Source organism: Lampris incognitus, chromosome 11 (assembly GCF_029633865.1).
Source record: "Lampris incognitus isolate fLamInc1 chromosome 11, fLamInc1.hap2, whole genome shotgun sequence".
Classification (NCBI taxonomy): Eukaryota; Metazoa; Chordata; class Actinopteri; order Lampriformes; family Lampridae; genus Lampris; species Lampris incognitus.
The window spans coordinates 20,024,843-20,047,925 of NC_079221.1; the positions used below are offsets into that span (position 1 = coordinate 20,024,843).

The window sequence follows — 23,083 nt, forward strand, 5'->3', positions numbered from 1 at the left end:
GGTGCCCCGGAGACTGTAAAGAAAAACAAAAACAAAAAACAACCCCTCCCCAAAAAAACAGTACTTTTATGATCTTGCTCAGCAACCACTTCTGAAGAAGAGAAGTAAAAAAAAATAATTAAATAACAGTTGCAGCTTAAAACAAAGTCCTTATTTTTGTCCTTATCTGTTGCTTGGCATCTTACGTTCCAGTTGAGAATTAAGGCTGCCCCCCCCTTTTTTTTAAATAAGTGAACAGTCAAGAGCGACTCATTGGAAAGTATGAGAACTTGTGAACATGGGTGTAGTTCTCCCACAGCCACAAAAGCCTGTGAGAGGATGGTTATGGGAGAGGGCTGACAAAAGGGGGAGGAAAATTAGGCTCGCCAGCATTCTTCTTGTTTAAAGCTGTAACTACACTGCAAAGAAGAAAAAAAAAAGGAAAAAAGGAAAAAAGGCACTCGCGCAGTCGGGGCTGGGTCTGCCTGCTGCTTACAAGGAGAGGCACTCTTGTCTTCATGGTGGTGCAGTGATAACCTGAGCCTTTTTTTTCCCCTCTCTCTTTCATCCCTTTTTTGCCACTGCTTTGCACATAAGGGAGGCTCATGTCTTTCTTATAGACATGAACAGCTTTGTGAATGTAAGGACGTTCCTTTTTCTTGTGCTCTCGGTGGCTCAGGTTTTGATTGTCAAATGCCAAGATGGGAACAGTGGTAAGTAAAACATAAACAACATTTTATTTTATCCCCTACTTGCTGATGGGTGTAAAGCGTTAAAAGTGGCTGGCGGCTGTTCCCTGACCGAGTGGACGGTGAACGTGGGTTTGTTGGACTTGTGCTTGCTTGTCTGTTTCTGTGGGGCCAGAAGTTTGGCATGACTGAAAACATCTCCTTATTTGCCAGTAGATTAAATCAAATGTTACTTGCCAAATCTTCCTTACATAAGCTTGTTGTTGATAAAGGTAAACGTTTCTTTTTAATTAGATAGTCGGGTTGCTGCTTGTTCATCTCACTCTACTGTTGCATCCGAGGTGCCAGAGCGAGTTGTGTTGAACAGTCTGGGTTGTTTTGCCGTGTTGTTGTGAGTTCCTGTTTTGGATAGTGACATGAAACATGTAAGGTAGGGGGGACTGGGGCAGACCTTACAGAACATGGTCTTTCGAGACTCTTTCAAGCTTCTAGAAGATTTAGAAGAGGAATGTGAGTGGATTTCGTTGTTAATGGTGAAAGCAAAAGCCCAGCGAGTTCAGAAGCAGCGCTGTGTACATCAGCCAGTTGTTGCAGGGGATGTCACCCTCAGGCACCAAACACGCACAGGGCAGGGTAGAGAGGTTATACCCCTGCATCTTTCTGCCACATTGAAAGCCTTCATGAAGTGTTACCAACATTTTTTTTTTCCAACCCACAACTGTGTTGTACATCTGCAGAAAGTATTTCAACACCAGGGTTCACGCGTCTCAGAGGGAACACAGCCTGCATGTTAATTCGGGGCAGATGTGAGGAGACGTGAGAAGCGGAGATGCTGTTAACCTCAGTGAGTCACTGAGACATGGTAGACTGTGTGGGTTGCTGATGTCTAGACCTGACCTGGCCCTTCCCAAAGCCAAAACACCTGAGTGTCCCCCCTTCACCCCCTCCCCCCTTATGCAGAATGTGTGTTTGATCTCCGGTGATGACAGAGTCTCTCCATTGTTTTTGCAAATGACGTCATGAGCTAAGAGCTGAGAGCAGGTCAAGCTGATTTTAGGGGGCCCCTGGTTTGCTCTCTCTCTCTCTCTCTCTCTCTCTCTCTCTCTCTCTCTCTCTCTCTGGTTAAGCAGTACTGTATGACTGACAGTGTTTAATATTTTCAGACTATTATTCCCTAAGGATAGCCTTTTGGTTTATTTTGTTTCATAGCAAGCTTTTCTTTTAATTAGTCCGCTATTACCGAGGAGTATGGCTCAGACGATCAATTATTCTGGCGTGGGTCCCCAGAAAGAGCGCCATCCTGTGGGGGATGTTACAACGGCCTGCTTGCACTTTTCATGATCTTAGCCACTTGGTACAATGATGATACTTTTTTTTTTTCCCTCACAGAGATGCTTGTAGTGGAGTTCTTCCGTTTGTGGTGTCTGTGGCTTTGACTCCTTCCATATGTTATATTGTGTTTTCCTGCACCCAAGACAGACAGTTTCCTAAGTTTCTATTCTATTTTTCTGTTCTGTTCTTGTTTAATTACCAATCATACATCAGTTGTATAATGAGCTATTACTTTCTGCTGTTGGGTAGTGTTTTTATGATCTTCAGGGATGACTTCAGCGAGATGTGTGAGATATTCATGTGGGACTTTCTAGTGAGTTTATGTTTTTTTGTGTGAGTAGGTTTATAGCTCTCAGGAGCTCCGTCATCAGCAGTAACTCTGCACAGCTTGCCAGGGAGCTGTCTCTCTCCATATTTGTTCATGTGAAACAGAGCACAGTCATGTCGTAGGCCCATTTCCACGGACCAGCGGTCGATGAGGAGATCGCTGTTCAGCACTGCAATAACAGTGGAAAGTGGATGGGTGTTTTTTGGAGACAAAAGGGAAAATATGGTTCACCCGTGCCTGTGAGACAAAGGTCTTTGTGTGTGTGTGTGTGTGTGTGTGTGTGTGTGTGTGTGTGTGTGTGTGTGTGTGTGTGTGTGTGTGTGTGAGAGCCGGTTATCACACCTCTGTGCTACAGCATCACTGCAACTTACTTGTTTTCTTTTTATATGTGCAGTTAAAATGATTTTTACGGCACTTTAACTTCCAATTCTTTTTCACTTTTTGCAAAAAAAAAAGCCTTTAGAAAACATGCTCAACAAGGAAACGTTGGACAAGTCAAGTTCACCCAGAACAAACGTGTTCTTTAAAATACTTTAAAATACCCAACACTTGGATGGGTGTATGGGTATTGTTTGTGCCAGTGTCGACAATTACCAGCGTTTCTGTATTTAATTGAGGTTTTTATATGGGAAATTTTGACTTCAAATTAAGTGTGGCTGAATGTTGATGAAAGTGTGCAATTGCGAGGAGACACTGTGTCTCGGAAAACTTGGAACGTCCCGATGACGGAAAAAGACAGCAAAAACAAGTCATGGTGCACGAGAGTCTTTTTGTCAGGGGGTGGTGGGGTGGGTGAGTGGGTGGGTGGGACTTTGGTGTAATTTCCAGTGGTGTAGCATCCAATATGGTCCTTTGATGACTGGAAACATGTTTAGAGCAAATGTTGAAATCCTGCTGTTTATTACAGATTTGGATAAATGATTCATGCGTCCACAGGAGCTGACTGTTCACTCATGGAGGGGCTTAAGGTTGGCAGATGAAAAAAAAAAAGGAGGGGGGGTGCTGGGCTGAAAAGCTCACGGTTAAGACGCCACTGCCAAACACGGGCTACATTTCCAGCAGACCCCTCACTGACCTGAATGTGGTTTTGGAGGGAGTATATATAGGTGGACAAGTGAAATCTGGAGTTTTTTTAGAACAGAAGAGAGAAGAAGAAAACTGGCAACACATCACTGACTTTAGTAACTACAACCAGGAGTTACAAAGTTACAGTAACTGGAATCATGCTCCAAATGTATGCATGTGTGCGCACGCGTGTGTGTGTGTTTGAACAAGACCTCTCCCACGAGCGGACAAAGCTGTAAAGCATCTTCAAAGATGTCACTTAGCACTGCACATCAAAGGGACTGAAAGCTAAGAGGGGTATTTAAGTCTTTGTAAAAAGTGTAAAGTGTAACTTCCGCAGTTTGTTAACAAAGGTACATTTTATTCGGTGTTTTTCTTTTCTTTTCTTTTCTTTTTTTTTTGTGTATATGCTGCAAGTCAGCTTAACGTGTCTTTCCTTCCTTGGCAGCCTTGGCAGAAAAAGGGACCAAAACATACATAAAAAAATCTATTATTCTAAATCAAAAAAACCTACATGAGGTCACCGCAACCCCCAAATTAGTTCCATTTGTTGTTGCCACATCACTGATATCTCAACAAATGGGCTGTTTTCTACCAAAGCTGAATTGTCCAAACATGTGAATTCAACCAGGTCCACAGACGGCTTTGATTAAAAACACATGCTGCATTTTTTAGCAATGACTTGATTACACGCCTCCTTTCTTCTAAACTTGGGGGGAGAAAACCCCACAACATTGTGCGTTGTCTTAGGTTACACCTTTGAGGGTCTTCAGCCAGAAATGCAAAGTGTTATCAGTTGTCTAATGTGATAGCCAACGGCGGTGAACCCGAGATGACTTGATGGTGCAGACGATGGTGCTGATGGGCTCCTAAAGCGACTCGTGCCCGCGAGGGCCACTCCATGGGAACTGCATATAAACCAAATTATTGCAGTCAGCAAATGGAGGGTTGGGGTGGGGGGATGACTTCCAGATGTTAAAAGAGTTGCTCTGCCAGTATTTGGAGAATATTAAAACGAGGCTTAGCCTTGGAGGCAGCTGGAAGGGGAGGGGGTCCAACGGCTGATGTAAGGCTCAGCGTGTCAGCATCGCTTAAGGGCGCTTAGAGCATGGAAGGATGTAGGGCTTACAGGCTTAACTTGACTGCATGGCTTGTGGGAAGATCAGGTGTTCTACGTCCTCTGCACACCTCTGTAGTTTAAAGTTAACCCCCCCTCCCCTATCTCTTTGGAGACCCTGCAATTACAGTTCCTCCTGACAGGTTTTTTTATGGGCTGCGATGTGCACTCCTTTTCTGATTCACTCCATCATCCACTCAACCTGAACCTGTTGGGAGGCCTCGATGATAGGACAACATCTGAAAATACATAAGACATGGGGTTTCTCAAGGACCTTAGAGCTTAGATCGGCTGTGGTCATTACAGTTTGGAACTGACAACAAGCTTCAAATTATGAAGTAATAACGAGTAAAAATATGGCATTTTAATAAGAAATAAAAGAAAAAGAAAAAAAAATTCAGTACTGAATCTGATTCCAAATCATGTCACATGTTAGTAATCAAAGTAATTTGTTGGCCTGATCTCTTCAGTGCATCAAAACAGATTCGATCTCCATCAAGTTAAGACCATACTGAAAGTGTGAGCCATGATTGCTCATTTGAAGGAATGCTTTTACTGAAAGATTGATGTTACTTTGGCATTTCCTTAACATCAACATTGGGCGCACGACATCAGTGTCGATCAGCGGAGAAAAAGTAATACTGCACATCGATGTGTGTCAATTGGACCAGATCGATCTCTTTCGTAAGATGCTCTTGAGGAACCCGAGGCCTTGAAATTAGCCTGTACAGTGTTTAAGTGTTGACACAGCTGGTTTAGTTTTTTCACCAAATCGGGGGTGGGTGGACTTTTTGCCCTCTGGAGCTTAGCCACTGTAGGCTGCCAGGCTGTAGTATAACACAGTCCTCCCTCTCTCTCTTTCTCTCCCTCTCTCTCTCTCCCGGTGACTGTTTCAAAGACTGGCGTAATTCTTTTATATCCTCCAATTTTGTGAAATAGTCTGTCCCATGTGGAAAGCTCTGTTTTGTGAACCACTTTAGCCAGGTAATGGATCAGTAGCCATACCCTTAATCAGTCCATATTAATGGCCATCATCAGTGCATGAATTGTGTGCATGAATCAGACCAAAAAATTAAACAGTTGTCTACCGTTTAGTAAGGTCTGACATGAAGTGACATAATTGCTTATTGTAATCGTTACCACGTTAGTTATTGGAAAGTCCAGTATTAATTAGATGTGACTTTTCTTCTTTAGACCACCACAAAGTTGTGAGACTTGTGGTTGAAAATGCTTGCAAACCTTTCCTTTGACAGATTCTCAATCACTGGGCCTACTTGCTTAAATGCCGCAGAATGGCGGCTGCCGGCCATAATTGCAGCTTGCGGTGAAACTTAAATACCAAGCTGTAGCTAGGTTGTGCATATTACGGCTGCCATGCGTAAAACCAGTGGGACTACACGGTTGCTGGCCAGTGACAACGAGCAGCATTGTGACCTATGTTATGTTTAGACACTTAACAACTTGTTGGACAGCTGATTATCTTAATGGTCAAATGCCTCATGTGTACGTGCTGAAATGCGTCAGGGTTGTTTTGAACCCAGGTGTACCTCCTCAAACATAGCTCTTGCAGTAGAGCCAAGATAATTGTATTTTCCCAATTTTCTACTGTCTGCAGAACCCCCCCCCCCCCATATTTCACCCTAGCATTTTCATCTAAATGAACGTATGCGTAAGTTCATTAGCATGGTGGTCTATTCTGTTGCTTACCAACACGGGGATCACCGGCTCGAATCCCCATGTTACCTCCGGCTTGGTCGGGCGTCCCTACAGGTGCAGTTGGCCTTGTCTGCTGAATGTGTCCTGGTCACTGCACTAGCGTCTCCTCTGGTCAGTTGTGGTGCCTGTTCGGGGGGAGGGGGAACTGGGGGGAATAGAGTGATCCTCCCACGTGCTACGTCCCCCTGGTGAAACTCCTCACTGTCAGGTGAAAAGAAGCGGCTGGTGACTCCACATGTATCAGAGGAGATATGTGGTAGTCTGCAGCCCTCCCCGGATTGGCAGAGGGGGTGGAGCAGCCGCCGGGATGGCTCGGAAGAGTGGGATAATTGGCCGGATACAATTGGGGTGAAAAAGGGAGGAAAAAAAAATATTGGCTTCCTGTTGTATCTAGGACAGAGTACACTGTGTGGAATAAAACCAAAAGGTGTATTGAAATGTTATCATGTGTACTAGGCATATAGTATAAGATGTCTATCAACAACATGGAGGAAACAATGGATTCTTTGAATGAGGGCCCATTGCAATATGTTGGTTGTGCATGATGTATGCTTTGACTTAGTTGGACCACGTGTCTGAATTCCTTGGGCCAATGTCAAAAGAGAGAAAAAAAGAAGACTTATTCCTGCTGTTATATGTTTGATAGATGTACGATGTCTCACTCAAACACAGTCTTAAAGCACAGAGTATGCCTGGCGAAATGTAACATTTTCATGAGTTTATACAAATTTTCCCCAGCGGACAACTCCAAGAAGCACATGTTCAGAGGAGAAATATATTCTCTCCAAGAGAGCTCCAGCACTTGAGTCTTCATTGTTCATCAGTGCCAGATCTTGGTCGAACATGACATGCCTTGAAATATCTCTCACATTTAAACTCATATCATCTGCAAAGCAGACATATTTCATCCTCGCATCGAGTTTTGAGTGCCTGAAACTTCTGATAAATATAATGTGCTGAAGGAAGGAGTTTTTGCTCAATCCTTGGCTTGCAACCCAAGAAAATTAATTGAATCTGTGCTTGTGTGGTTCTATCAACAGAGTCTCAAATGCGGATTGCAAAGTAAGCTTTATGCAGAATAATTTTAAGGATGTGAATAAGTGATGCTGACAAAGTACATGGGGGATGAAGTCAAATGCAGATCAGTGAAGTAATGGCCATAAGTGTTAAAACATTTGTAGCAGTAAAATATGTTGCATGTAAAAATACCAGACAATTGTCCATTTTAAAATTCAGAATTCTCGTCTTTTGCTGTTCACTATTTATCATATAGAAATAGACATTATGATGTCATTCAGGGTGATGGACTCAAGCATGTCTACTATGGAAATAAGTTATTTGCCAGAAAGAAGGGTGCATTCTTTCAACACAATGTCAGTCTGTGCTGTCCTTTACCCGCTGCCCGCAGCGTCCAGTCGATGTTCCCGAGCAAACACTGCTCACAGTGAACCAGACAAAATGGGATGTGGAAATGTCTGCATGTGTTCAGTGACTCATGGCTACCATTTAACACAGATGATTTCACCAAAAGGGGGAAATTGCTGCCGTATGAGCTGAGGGAGCTTGAGATCATTAAAAGAAAGTAAAATGCCTAGGTTAGCCATGAAATATCATATAACATGCATTTAACATGTAATTCAAGATGGATTTGTCAGATGAAAGCAAACAAAATGTTCTTACTTTGTTTACATTTGTCAAAAAGTGCAACATTGCCAAGGCTGAAAGTTGAGATGGCTGTGAAACTTCGAAACGTTTCTCCGTTAAGAATAACAGATTGAAATGCAGTTTATGGTCCACTAGCTTTAAAATGAGATCCAAATGGCTGAAATTGAATGCTATCACTCGGGTTTTCCATACACATACTTTGAGAATAAATTACAAAACAATGCTACATGGATTATCATGAAGAAACAATAGCCTGCAGAACTACTGTCAGATCTCTGCATTGGAAAGAAAAACTAGCTATATTTTCTCCACAGGCTTCATGAAATTGACCATGGTAAATTCCCTCCAGTAAACATCTCCGGTTAACACAGCTGGAATTTGGCTGTGCAGTGTTTTTGTACTTCATTATTCTGGCCTGCATATAACCAAAATAATTTGAAGGACTAAATGTTGGATTTAATCCCAACCTTGAATTTGCTTTGGTTTCCTTATCACAGATAGATGGGCACTAGCATTTCAGAGTAAAGGGTTTGAGGATGTGAAGAAAGGAGAAAGGGCAGAAGGTTAAGAAAACGCGAACCTCATTGTATTAACCTAATTTGTCTCAGTGGTGTGGCCCAAATATTCAGATGAGGGGGACTGAGAGGTGCCGGGGGGTGCTGGGGTGGGAGGGCAAGGGGGCTAAATGAGAAGGGGACCGGCAGGACAGGGGGGAAGATGAGTGTAATGATCTGCTTTGAGTTTGGGTTGGGTTGGGAAGGGGGGATGGAGGAGAGGATCTGGAAGGATTTGGAAATAGCGTTGGAGTTGCTCACATCACTGTTTGGCACATGTCATCCAGGGCAGGCTCTTGTCTCTAACTCTCAGTATCTACCCCCCCCCCCCAACTGACTGGTCTATCTTTTACACAGGAAGTCCTGTCAAACGGGAATTTCCTCTGGTAAAGCACATGTTTGGGCTCCGGGTTGTGCCTCTTAATGTCCACTGTGATTATTGGGTGAAACTTCAGACAGACATGGGAAACATTAGCTTTGTCTCCCACTTAGTAATGACTGCCCCTTGAGACATTGGCAAGTAATGGTGGGCTTAGAGAACTCTGGCAACGTGTGAGTGATGTGGAGCAAAGGATCTGGCTTTTTTTCCTTTTCTTTGTTAATCTGACACTTCAGAAATAAAGCGTGTGAGCTAATTTTGACACTTTTGTAGGACATTTGTCTAAGCAGTCACTTGCTTATCTCACCCAGTTGTTTCGCCCACGGCTGTATATTTTAAGGGGAACTCTAGAAATTTAGGTGATTAACTAATGGATTGTAAACACGCCACGATACCTAAAGCTTTGACACTTCCACTTATCTTGAAAGGGGACGCGGCAAGCAAGCAACACTTCAGAGAGGACCCGATACTTACTGTACCGCAGCACGTCTATTGTTCTGAGCATCTTACCACTGCCTGTCTTCCAAGTCAAAGAAAGACACCAGACATATAATGTGGGCTGTCACGTATTTTGGTGTTTATCCTTGAAATTAGGTCAGTGTCACTGTGAACGGGACATCTCTTTAAAACAGAACACAGTTTGCTTCCAATTAAGATTCTTGCTTTCAGTCTGTCCTGGTTCTGCCTTTAGGCGAAGACAATGTGTGAGGCTCCCACAGCTGTTCATGACATGATGAAAAAATTATGCATTGGTTACCGACAGAAGGGAGGGGATTCAGCAAACAAACCATAGTTACCCTGCCAAGAAATAAGCCTAAACTTGGGAAATCAGGACAATGCAAAAACTCAATCCGGGCCCAACTTGAAGATTGGGGGAGGAAGGACTATATGCCTTTTACAGTCCAGCAGTGTCCAGTAGTGTCCAATAGTATCCAATAGTATCCAATAATGTCCAACAGTGTTCATTTAACCAAGAAATTTCTACTAATTGAATAGAAATATTGCTCTGCTCTTTCTGTGAGAGTGATAATATGTACCTGTATCTGTGTTTGTATTTGTATTTGCATGTGTATATCTATCTATCTATCTATCTATCTATCTATCTATCTATCTATCTATCTATCTATCTATCTATCTATCTATCTATCTATCTATCTATCTATCTATCTATCTATCTATCTATCAATCTGTCCATCTATCCATCCATCTTGCTTGGCTTCAACACAGTACCACTGAGGCGACCTTTAAAGCCTTCAAAAACCGTTATGAATCACTGTACAGTCACACCTATCCTAATATGTTTAGCAGAAATGGTCCCAAACCATGCTTTCTTTCAAGTGAAGGTGACTTTATTTTATGATTCCGCAAAAAAAGTTTTCCAGTCTCAGGGAATATGTGACAGCTACTAACACTTCAGGACTTAATGCTCTCAGTTGCAGAAGAGCACAGATGACTGGAATGTACTGTCAGCTGCAGAACGTTAATCCAAACTGGATTTAGTGTCTATTTAATACATATTCTAACTAAGCATGAAATTAAAAAAAAGAGATGTTGATACCTTGAGCTTCCCATCTTTGAACATTAGACATGTCATTGTTTTTGAAGGCTGAAACGACTGCCCATTGTACTGTGTTGAAACCTGGGGAGAAGGTTCAGCAAAATGGCAAGTTTCTCAAAAGCGTAGCTGTCTGTGAAGTTTGTGTCTGCAGGATTCTAAATTATGCCTGACATGTTAATGACATCTGGGCTCAAAAATAGCAAACCTATCTGTGAAGTGAACCGTTTGGAATGCAGTAAATATTTTGGGGCATTTAATATAACAAAAATTCAGAGGGACATCTCCCATAACAGCAGCAGTACAAGCCACTGTGTGTGTGTGTGTGTGTGTGTGTGTGTGTGTGTGTGTGTGTGTGTGTGTGTGTGTGTGTGTGTGTGTGTGTGTGTGTGTGTGTGTGTGTGTGTGTGTGTGTGTGTGTGACCCTGTACATAATTTGATACCCATTATTGAATTAGCTCTGCATTTGCCCAGACAACATGAAATTCTATTAGGCATTTTGGACTTAATGTATTTCCTCATATGACTGCACCATTAGAGTCTCCTAAAGTTTTTGAATAGAGACTATGTCTGCAACTGGTGCATGCAGTTAAAATATTGATTTTACCAGCATGAACCAACCATCAAATAATTATGACTTGGGTCACGCTATGAATCAAAGTCTTTGACTTGAACTAATTTCATCAATTCAGTCATCTCGAGAGAGTGATGCACTTCTGATATCGCAATAGACAGACCACCATAACCTTTGGCCCACCAAGCTTAGTACCACTGTCCCTTTGACCCCTTTCGCCTCTGTTTCTCTGTCTCCCGCTTAGAAAAAATGTAGGGTGCAGTAAACTTCAAAGGCTCCACTGAGCAGGAAAGAGAAAGTGATAAATCCTGTCAGCTCCCTGGGGCCTCGGTCCCCGAGTGATGTCACCTCAGGGAAGGGGCCCCACTGTTTACCTCTTTCTGAGGCGGCTCCCTCTGCTTAGATAGCCTAGTTCAGTGGCGCTCAATCACTTGCGATTTGGAGGGGGTGGGGGTGGGGTTATGTGTATGCTGGTTTTCATTCCAACCATACACATCACCAGCTGATTTCACTGATTAGTCTTTCCCTGTCTCTTTGAATGTGCACTCAACAGTAAAACAGCTAGTTTAGCATTTGCTTTGCGAGAAAACCTGCATATGCATGGCCCTCCATGACATGTACTTGAGTTCCACTGCCACTGGTCTTGTCACCATCAACCAGGGCTATAGCATGCATAGCCACATTATCAAAGCACTAGTCTTAGTTGTCTTTAAAAGAGTGTTTTGTACACATTCAGGATCGCTGATAGTTTGCTCTTGCAGAGGATTAGTAAATTACTTTATCAACTGGCCTAACCATTATCCACTGACCCAGTACTTAAGATGAGCAGACCTGGAAGTTGACCATCTGGGCTCTGCATATCGAAGCTAAGAATAGAAAAATGTACCCGAAAAGAATCTGAGAAAGCAGGAGAACACGTTTTGTATTACAGCCTCTCATTTGGAAGATGCTTTTATCCAAGGTGACAAAGAGATTCCACAATTACCAGATATACTCGTGTGTCGACCTGCAGTACTAGTATCTTCTTCCAGCACGGAATAGTAATCATATCATAAGTAATCACATCATAGGCAAGACTGCATGCTATTTCGACTGAATAAGTGTAAATATGCAGTAAGTAAATCCCGCAATAGTGACAGAAATAACAGAGAATTTCAAAATAACCGGACAATGACACAAATCTGTATTACAGTCATACTAATAAACTTGCCTGCAAAAAGAGAGCTTTTAGACAGTTCTTTGATGAAATAAGTGAGTCTGCAGACATGATGGAAGATGTGAGTTCATTCGACTATTTTTAGGCCAGGTGGGAGAAACGTCTGGACACGGAGTGCAGTCCTGTTAAAGTGGAGATAGACAGCAGCCTTCCAGCAGTGCAGGGAAAAGGGCGAGCAGTAGTGTGCATGTTGATATGGAGGTGCAGATAGGGTGGTGCAGAAAGCCAGAGGCAAGAGTACTTGGGTGGGGGGGGGGCAGTTGATGTAAAGAGCTGACTTGGAAGGGGTGGCATTTTGTTTGAGTTATTTCTGAAATATCTCGAATGATCACATCAATTATCATTTGATCTTTTGACGACACTGCCTGAGCAGTATATTGGTCTTTTTTTGTTTCTACAACATTTTCCGTTTCCACTTCCACTTCTAAGCACCTCTGCTGAAACATTGCACTGGCTTTGTTTGCAGTGTTTTTGGACCGAACCCTGTTTGTACAACCATGGCACATTAAATCAGTTAACATCACATGCCTTTCAAACAAGGTGATTCCCTCTCTGTTTTTTTGTTCTGAATAGCTTTTGAGGTAATTTTCTGCGCGGGAGAGCCAAGGTTGGCGTGGTCCAGAAATAATCTAGGGAAGCAGTAATAGCTGTTACATCTGCTATCTTGGTGCCATTGGTTTGACTCTTGCACTCCCTTCTGTTGGTTGCTTGTTGTCTGACAATCTAGGAATTTCGACTTTCTAAACTGCCCATGCGAAAAGATTCAGATCGATATCCATAGTCTAGTGTAAATGTAAATGATTTCAAGCATGTGGACCCATGATGCTACATAGCACAGGAGAGGATGTAAATATTTATGGCGCTCATCCTTTGCTTGGCTGGAGGAGCTGCAAAGCGTTACGTGATACAACGCTGCTGTCATGCCATGGCAGCTTCAGCGGCTCCACAAGCTTTTAGAATAAACAGATAGAAAGGATGAAGAAGGAGAAAAGGGGAGAGACAAAGACAGATCTGATAGAGAGAGAGAGAGAGAGAGAGAGAGAGAGAGAGAGAGAGAGAGAGAGAGAGAGAGAGAGAGAGAGAGAGAGAACTAGACAAACAAGGACAGATATACATACGTATGTGCATGAGTTGAAAGCATTGCTGTGGAACTGGAAAGATGAAAAAGATGGAGGGAAAGCTCACTGGAGAAAGAAACAGCATGAAACATGTACTGAGGTGAAAATAGAGAGAAGGGATGAGAAAGAGAAGTAGAGAGGAAGAGCCAGGGATGGGAGGATACATCCACAGGGAGTTGGAGTAGACGACTTATTGCAGGATGAGGAGAGAGATGGAGTGAGATTTACAGGGATATGAGGAAACCCAGGTTAATGCAAAAGAAAAAGGGAAGATTTGAGGAGAAGTCGCTGCCTGGAGGTCGACCACCACTTGGTATAAGAGGCTGAGGCAACCTCTTACTTCTGCCGCAGGGAGGTCAAACAGAATGTGGCGGCAGTAAATCTCTCTTGCCTTGGCGGTCCCTCCTCACGGATTATATAGGATAACTCATAAAACAACCCCCCCCCCCTTAAAGAATGATAATGACCCAGCATGTATAGTCCATCTGATGGCTTTAGTGAGTCAGCTTTCTGATTGTTCAAACTGTTTTAAGACAGCAGTTGCCCCTTGACCTCTCGAGATTCCTGCTGGCCTAATCGTACTAACGCACAAAGTCCTGGAAACCTTACAGTACTGTAGATATTGTGGCATTTTTTTTGCATCTCTTGGGTAAATGTTGAACTGTGCAACAAGTTAGTGCTCTACTTGAGGCCTATCTGTGCTATAGGTTTACTGGTCTCAGAAAGGCGACTCGGTTCATCTGGACATAAAGCTTAGTGGGAGAAACGTCTGTATGCATGCTCAATAATCCAGGTAAGAAAATCACAGAAATTTGAATCAGTTCATCTGGACACAACGTTTATTGTTTCATCACTCATCTAAGAGACCTCTTCAGTCTCAACTGACTGCAGGTATCCCCACCCTTACATTGATTTCGTATGCAAATTGCCGTGACCATTAACTAGAGTTACAATGGCCATGTGTACCATTCACAGAGGATTTGGGAACGGTGGCAATCACAGCATTGTAAACTGGTGACAGCCCCCTCCCCGGTTCAGGGATGGTCGTTCCCTCTTCACATAGATGGCCTCTTTGAATCCCCATTCAAACCAGCGTTCCTCCCTATCAAGGATGTGCACCGGGTTTGTTTTAAATTCAGTTTTCATCTTGGTTGTCTCGTGTATTGAGGTGTACCTTGCTGTAATGGCGGTGTCGAGATCAAGTTTAGAGAACAAGCGGGCTCCTTGTTGGAGAACGCCACATGGCTCAGATTCTTCAGGATGGGCAAAAACTTGTCCTGATTCCAACACGATGGCCACGAAAGATCCGGGATTATTTTTGCGCCTTCACAATCAATCAGAGAGAAAGAGAGAGATAAAAAGAGACGATGAGAGACAGACAGTCCCAGAAACAGAACAGGCAGAAGGCATTTCTGTGCCAACGCCCAGGCCTGCACTTTCAAAGGCATGCAGATGTGCTCACGGTAGAGACAATGTGCCGGCCAGCACAGGCCACGGGCTTCTCTCTAAATATTTTGCACTACTCTGACTAAGACATAAGCAGTGTGTCAGCATTTTCTGCATCAACGTATTAGACATACTCTTTACATCTGCTGCGCTTTTAATACCATCACTGCACGAGTATCTTTTTCTTGCTTCTCCTGTATATCCCTTTCAAACAGCAGAAACTTAATATTATTGGACCACTGACTGCATCGTCTCAATGAACCGTAAAACTGTCATCAATTATGTTGGTAGGCGTTAGGCTTGTGGGCAAAAGATTCAGAGAGGGCTCACGCTATAGCCCTTGCTTGCACGAATAACACCCTTTGCATAGACATTATCAATTAGACATGTAATAGAAGCTTTCAATCAATTCAGGTTCATTTCTAATAACCACCTTTAAGCTACAAGAGCGTTAAACCCTCAACTGCCTTTGTGAAAGTGAAGGAACTGGGGGAAAAAATAGCGTAGCATTTGTACTGGACCGCCTTTGGAAAGCAGCCAAGAATGTTGGAAATGTGAAGTGGTAGAAAAAGAAAAAAAATCAAACATGAATTCCTGTATCACTTCAACCCAGTCATATCTGTCTTGCTGGAGGCCAACATGTTCTTGCTTGTCACAATAAAATAGTGTAATTTAACTTTCTCGCTATTAACGTGCACATCACATCATGTAATTTCCCTGCAATTTTCGTGCTAAACAAGTCTGAGATAATCGTCTTCAGCCTGTTCCTGTTTGCCTCAGTTGTTTGGAGAGAGAATGTTACCGTGGAGACAACGTTCTTCCATGTTCCCCCTGTGTGGAGAACCCAGAGTTTATTCTTTCACATCTGGCTATACGCTTAGTTGATGTAAAACACAGGGGCGCCACAAACCTTTGTATATGTTAGCGCTGGATTCTGGTAAACTGGAATGTTTGACGTCACCTGTTTTACTTTGTTTCAAGGCTGGATTCATAAACAGATCAGCCCCTCGTTCAAAGCAACTACAAGTGATGCAACTGTAGTTCTGCTGACTGATAGCTGACTGATATGCTAACATAGTATGCAAGATACGTATGTGTTTTTTTGCTGGCAGGAGATGACACTTAATGAGATATACTAGAGTAACAGTCACTTCTAATTATGATTACTTAATGACCACAAATTACATTGAAAGTGGTGAAATTACATTTTATTATTCATCAGAGTTTGTAATCTGGAGTAATCTGGATTTTTTTGTGTGATGAAGTGAATACAGAGGTCTTTTCGCAGTTGAAAAGCGTTGGCAGCATATCACTCAAATTGTGTGTGTGTGTGTGCGCGCGTGTGTGTGTGTGTGTAAGTGTGGGCTCGCGCACTGCAGATAACGTTCAGATTACATGAATGGTGAAGGGGTGAAAATGTAAATGTTCTTTTAAAGAGAATGATTTACTAGCTGAACATATGTTGCAGGAAGGTTGCAGGAAGGCCTCCCTACACTTTGCATGGCTTCATCCCAGGGGTGAGCCGGAGCACTTTTTGCAAAGGAAAAGTTCATGTGGCGCGGCACATAAGTGTGTCAATGTGTTTTGCTCGGTTTGATCAGTGTGTACTGCAGTCAACCTGAGAGGATATGAAAACCACATGTTTGAGTGTTCGCTAGGATTTGGCCTGGATGATATGGTTGCAAGTCAAGCAGCTCCACCTGGGAAAGTTATATGGTCTTTACGTTGACACTTCATCCTCCAGCTACACCAGTTATTTTTCACACCAAAAATGTAAGCGAAGAAGTATTACGACAAATTCAATTATTCAATTAACTTTTCCCATTGGCCACTTCAATTATGGCCACCATTTGTAATGTACATGTATTTTTGTGTGTGTTGAATATCTAAAGGTATTATGCAATGAATGTCAGTGACATTTGTGAGTAGTTGACACCAGTGAGCAGATACAAGGTGACTGTATTTATAGTAACATTATATATATATATGTGTGTGTGTGTGTGTGTGTGTGTGTGTGTGTGTATATATATATATATATATATATATATATATATCCAGTGATACAAAATAATTTACTTGAATCACTGGATTATTTTGCTCCATATTTGTTGAGCACCTTTCCTATCATTGATTGAGTGTTTCTTTTAACAAAGTTTTATATATATATGTGTGTGTGTGTGTGTGTATATATGTGTGTATATATGTGTGTATGTATGTATGTATGTATGTATAAAATGTCGTTCAGAGTTGCAATTGGAACCCTTTATAGTACTCTCAGCAAATGCATCAAGTTACGTGGTTGTCTTAATGAACTCCCACCTTAGTTGCTCGAAAGTCATCTATCTTTTAATGTGGTCTATAAATAGCAGTTAAAATCTCCATTAGCACTCATTTTCAGTGAAATTCGACTAATTATAGTGATTGTGATGTAAAGTGTACAGCGCTGGGATCAGGTTTAAGAACTCCAACACGAGGAAAGATGATGTGCTTTGATCCCTGCCAAGCACTCCCTTGTGTTTATGTGCCAGCTATGTTATGACAGCACAAATGATATGTTGGTGATGTTTGTGGCCAGCAGTCTGCAATTTAACTGAGATTTGCAAACCCCCCCCCCCAAAAAAAAACAACGAAGAATAGCACACATCAAGGAATCATGTGGCTGCAGGGTAACCCAGATGCAACCGTACATAAAACCGCAAAAAAAGAAAAAGAAAAGGAGCATTTTTGACGATAATTCATATTTTATACAATGCACTTTGTTTCCCCTCGGCCATCACAATTTCAGAGATGCTCAATACTTTCAAATACAGCAGTACTTTCCAGCAGTATTTCATAGTCATAGCAAGTCTCACCTTGACTTTTGTGAAAGCTCAGGGTCAGAGAAAGGGAATCTCAGGCTTTTATTCACAAAACTATACTGACAAAACTGACATTTTGTGAATATATTCTTGTCTTGAGGAAAATTCACAGATGAACCATTTACAGCACAGCTATGTTTTCCTTTCACACTATATATGTTTTCAGCATGCATACAGGCAGATCAGTTATATCTGGCAAAACCCATTCTTTGGTATTTTGTAATATTGCAAAATGTTGTAAATACATTCATTCACAAAGGTACTTCCATATTGCATAAAGAAACACAAGCCATTAACCCGGTATGACCATATACACTAAAATGAATAAGAGATTTTGCTCCCATTACATCGACGTTCTTCTTTCTACTCTCCTCTACACTTTCATATGTTCCTGCTGTCATAGCTGGTTTAAGTGAGTCCAAAATGGTTGTTGGTATTTCTGTGCTGATGTGTTGTTTTGTTTGAGGGAGGTGGATGCTGGTCTGTGACTTTAGCAGTCAGTCTTGGATTATATATGACTCTTAGTTGTCAAGGAAGAACTTCATCAACGGCGGATCAGTCAAATCAAGGCAAAGGAAAACTGCAACATAGGTTAGCAGAACGGAGAGAAACTAGAGGAGGGGGATACGCAATTTATGGACAACCACAATCCTCCCAAGGCTGGACGTGGGATGAGAGCAGCGCATGACTGTGGTTGTTTCTTAAAAAGAGGCCCCATTTGAGTTTTGAGACAGGCCTGGTCGAAGGAAAACCTTAGACATGTAATCACCAAGTTAGTTATCCATTTCATCTTTCCTGGCCGGGGCTTCATCCCTCTCCCTAGAGATACAGAGCTGTGTTGGAGGAAACCGAGGTGAGGAGCAGGCCCCAACCGAACCTCTAGAGAGCTAGCCCTGTCAACACTGTCCGCCTCATCCTTGACACTTTTCTCTATGGCGTAAGATGTTAATGATTTTTTTTTTTTTTTATTTTTTTTACAGGGGAGGTAACTGCTTGGGTCACTCATTAAAACGAAGCACAAAAGGGTGAGGGATAATCACAGAGTGCTGGCTGACTTTGAAGCCCAATGCTGTGCAGACAAGTAAACGTTGGGCAGATGAGGGCACGTTCTCATTTCTGACCGCTCAGAACTCAAGGCGCTGGGCTAGGATGACAAACAACTGTTCTCATCGTTAGGGTTATCTGCAGACCAAATGCAGGTTGGGTCAGAGGTCATTCGCCGAGAGAAGATTTATGTTGGGCCGTGACACAAGGGGTTTTAAAGCAGGCGTGCACAGCTGCCACCCCTCAGCAGCCATAACTCATCTACATCTGGCCTAGAAATCAGGCCATGTTCCTCTGGGGTGTCATCCATGTCATCTAGGGCACGCTGGTCTCAGTGAGACGGGGGGGAAAAGAAAACGATCCGAGCAAAGATGGATACAAATGAAATTAGATATGATATGATTTTATAAGCAACTAATCTAATCCAAAGGGCATCCTCTTTCCCAGCTTGTATCTCTCCCTCTCTCGCTCTCTCTCTCAAGAACAGTGTGGTCCTCAGTTAGGGGGTTTGACTTTGGCCACGGCCATCTTTTTTTTCTTTTCTTTTTTTTTTTTCGCTTTAGGAAATGGAGAGATCCAGTTTAAATGACTCATTGTTTCCATAAGGTCATTTTCTAACCCCTCAATTTCTGGCTGCTACAGCTACTCTCCAAACACTGTTATGAGTATTTCCATATTAGCCAGGGAAAATCCATAAACTATCCACTTTTTTTTCTTTCTCCTGCACATCTGCCAGATACATTACTATTAGTATAATCCCACAGTAGTTTTTTTTTTTTTTGCAACAGACATTTTTTCCATTGTTGAGGTCTCATAGACATGAGTTCATGAGGGATGGTGTGGTTGACTGTTCACCTACTGATGTCTGGTGAGCGGTGCAAGTTGAGAAGCTACAGCATATCCCCATGAGTCATGTTGAAGAGCCCCAGACTCCATGTTTGGAACCAGGAGCGGAAACCGTCTGCCCTCTTAGCTGACTGGTGGAAAATCCGAATCAGGCAACCGCCACCAGAAGGGAGCATGCCTTTTCACCATTGTCACGATTAACCAGCCTCCTTAACGGCGCCTGCGGAAAAGTATGGGACCTGCCATGAATTTGCTGAGAGGAGGGAAAAAGTGAACGTCCTCCTCCTCCGCCCCCCCCCCCAACCTCTGATTTTTTCAAGACCACTCTGCAAACCACACTTCTCTTGCAGTAAATTTCAGCTCCCTTCCCTCCCCGACGCCCTGCTTTTTAAGTCTCTAAAAGCCCCAACAGAAAAAAAATCTCTCTGCTGCTTTGCAGACGACAGCCCGGTAAGACATCACTGATGTCATGTTTTCACATCCAAGCATTAAACACAAGCGGATCTACACACAGTATACCTTATGTTAGGATGTATGTGAACTTAAACCCCCCCCCCACCTCCTTTTTCTCCCCAATTGTATCTGGCCAATCACCCCACTCGTCCGAGTCGCTGCTCCACTCCGTCTGTTGATCCGGGGTGGGCTGCAGACTACCACATGCCTCCTCCGATACATGTGGAGTCGCCAGCCGCTTCTCTTCACCTGACAGTGAGGAGTTTCACCAGGGGCACGTAACGCGTGGGAGGATCACGCTGTTCTTCCCAGTTCCCCCTTCCCCCCGAACGACCAGAGGAGGTGCTAGTGCAGCGACCAGGACACATCCGGCTTCCCACCCGCAGACACGGCCAATTGTGTCTGCCCGACCAAGCCGGAGGTAACATGGGGGATTCAAAGCAGCGATCGTCGTGTTGGTAGGCAACGGAATAGACCGCTATGCTACCCAGACGCCCCCATGAATTTACATTTTTGAGATTTTCCTACAGGGTTTAATCCATAAAGGTTTAGGGCCAAGGAAAAAAAAAATCTAAAGACATGCTGACAGAAATTCAACAGGTCAAAGGTGCTCGCGACGTATCCTTGTGGAATAACTAACTTGTGATAATATTCGTTATTTTTTTCCAAAAACATGGCACCTAATCCTCAAAAACACAGCAGAAAGTAATTTTTTAGCTCACGACAAACTAGTCCAGATACTGGTTTTCCTTTTAGAGTTTTTATAAGTTTGAATTTTCTGTAAATACACTGCCGGCATTCAGGACATTTGTGGAACAATATTTTGTATTTTCTCTCAGTATTGTCAAATAATCGATTGGGTTAGAAAATGCACCCCAGACTGTATTTCTTCTGGGTGTCTGCAGCTGCAGGAGCAGACACTGACACGAGCCCCAGTCCATAGCCAACAAAGCCACTGGGGGAAAGTGTGGCGATAACGAATGACAAACAAGTCCAATGGCTGTTCTGTGTCAAGAGGTCATTTTCTGTTATCCTGTGTAACACACGGTGAAGGTGAAACTCCCTGGTAAAATAAAATAAAGTGTTGTCCGCTCATTTGGCTGTGTGTGTGTGTGTGTGCGCGTGTGCGTGTGCGTGTGAGATTGGGACCAAATGTCTCCATCTTGGTCCACATGAGGAAAAGGGTCAGTGCTGGTATGAGGGAAAGGGTTGTGGCTATGGTACAACTATGACATCAGAATTAGGCGCAAGGTTAAGTTTAGGTGTTGAGGTTGGGTTTAAATCTGGGTTATTTGCACTTTTTTTTCTTCTTCTTTTGTTTGTTCATTTCAGGGTTAAGGTTAGAACTGTGGTTGGGGTCAAACCAAGATTTAAGGACATGGTTAAGGTTAAAGTTTGTTTTAGGGATTAGGTTCGGAGAATAGGATTTTGACTAACGGAATTTTGAATCTTTGTAAGTGTGTGTGTGTGTGTGTGTGTGTGTGTGTGTGTGTGTGTGTGTGTGTGTGTGTGTGTGTGTGTGTGTGTGTGTGTGTGTGTGTGTGTGTGTGTGTGTGTGTGTGTGTGTGTGCGTGTGTGTGTGTGTGTGTAGTCGCCTTGCTCTCGTTTCACAGAAAGTTAATTTAGGGTCTGAAGTACTACCGTAGCTTAAGCTACCCATAATTATGTGATAAGCTGTTTGCATCTGATTACCTTGCCGCGTTTGTGCAGCATCCAGGGGTTATTTAACCATTTAATCCTTGAGTTTTATTTAATCAGGCATATTTTTGAAGTCCTACTTTTGTCTCGTCAGGACAAGTTTAACTGTAATTTACTGAATCTCAGACATCCCACCTCCAGCTTTATTCAGCAGTATTCAGGGATGGCTTTGGTTTGATCCTGCTCCAAGAACATCCTCATGTGTCTTTTCTATTCTGGCTGATTGTGCAAAGCGAGGCTGCGCTACGCATTTCATCACTCAATACTGGGTCTATGAATAGGATCCCAGGTAGTAGTCCAGATGTTCTTATTTGATGCTATCCTTTGTAGAAAGTCTGCTGTGTGATGTGTTTCGTCGTTGCATGTACTGTATTTTAAGCTTGCCTACTGCGCGTACAATTCATTACCCAAAGAGTTAATTGAGACGCTGATGACTAGGCCTGCTGTGGTTTTTTTTAATAAACCCACTTAGGTGCCACTTGTATGGTTTTTACTACAGGAAGAACGTACTGCCAAAATAGTTAGACAATAAGTACTCAAAAGTCAAGTAAGTACAGGCTCCCTTTTTTTCTTTGCAAAGGACAGCTCACCTGACATGATCAGAATTGTCCTGTTGTGGCCGACCCCACCCATCTGGCATTCCTCTGAGGTCAAAACAAACTACCATTAACAAATTATTTGTGACTGCTGCTTTTTGGCCTATGTCTGTCCAAACAGATGGTCAAACACACAGCGTCTGGATGTTGCCCCAAAACTCAAGTTTCACACCTCATTATTCAGTTTTACCGATTAACCAACAGTGCAGCACTGTACAAATCAGAGCTGTCTCGGTTCTGGAGGGCAAGTGTTTTATAATGTGTTCCCAGCTCCGTTTAGCCAGTGATATATGTACAGGCAAATGGAGAAATACAGTACTTTTCCTCATTTAGCAAGTTTATTAAGACATGATATTTCATCAGCACACCCTGCTATTCTTAATAATATGTGCAGCATTTTCTGAAGAATAGCAAGCTACATACAGTACAACATGCTAAAACATGGCGTGCCAGCGCCAAGTTGTACTCCTGCCATGCTCACCCCGGTGGTCAAAGACAGACCCGTTCAGTTGTATTTTCATCCAGAACAAACGTGCTTTTGGGAATTTACGTTGACATTTATGGTTTTGGCACTATCTGGAATGCACTATGAGGTCGAGCACAGAAATCAACTTCATCCACAGATTTGGGATCATATTTCCCCTTCCTAGCCCTGATTGTGACCACTTTGGGGCAATGGAACATATCTGACCCCTTAGTCATACTGACATGTTCAACAGGGGTAGTTGACTGCTGTTTTTAGTATCTCCCCGCATCCTCGCAACCCTGTGGCTGTTCAACCTGGTTTTACCTGCAGTCTGAAGCTCAGCGCTGCCACCTGCTGTTCACAGCAGGAACAGGTAGAGAGCTCGGAGG

At 42.9% G+C, this 23,083-nt stretch overlaps 1 protein-coding gene across 3 annotated transcripts in view; it reads left to right on the forward strand.

The window, feature by feature from the left end:
• The first annotated feature begins 358 nt into the window (after window positions 1-358).
• col5a2a (collagen, type V, alpha 2a) overlaps window positions 359-23,083 on the forward strand; it is a 50,937-nt gene continuing 28,212 nt past the window's right edge. For 2 of the 3 annotated variants that reach the window (XM_056289136.1, XM_056289139.1), the window contains exon 1: window positions 360-692. In XM_056289136.1, coding sequence (XP_056145111.1) covers window positions 602-692 — 91 coding nt within the window. In that variant the 5' untranslated portion in view covers window positions 360-601. Of the gene's footprint in view, window positions 693-23,083 lie in introns of all 3 variants that reach the window. The other variant, XM_056289137.1, reaches the window with a different exon arrangement.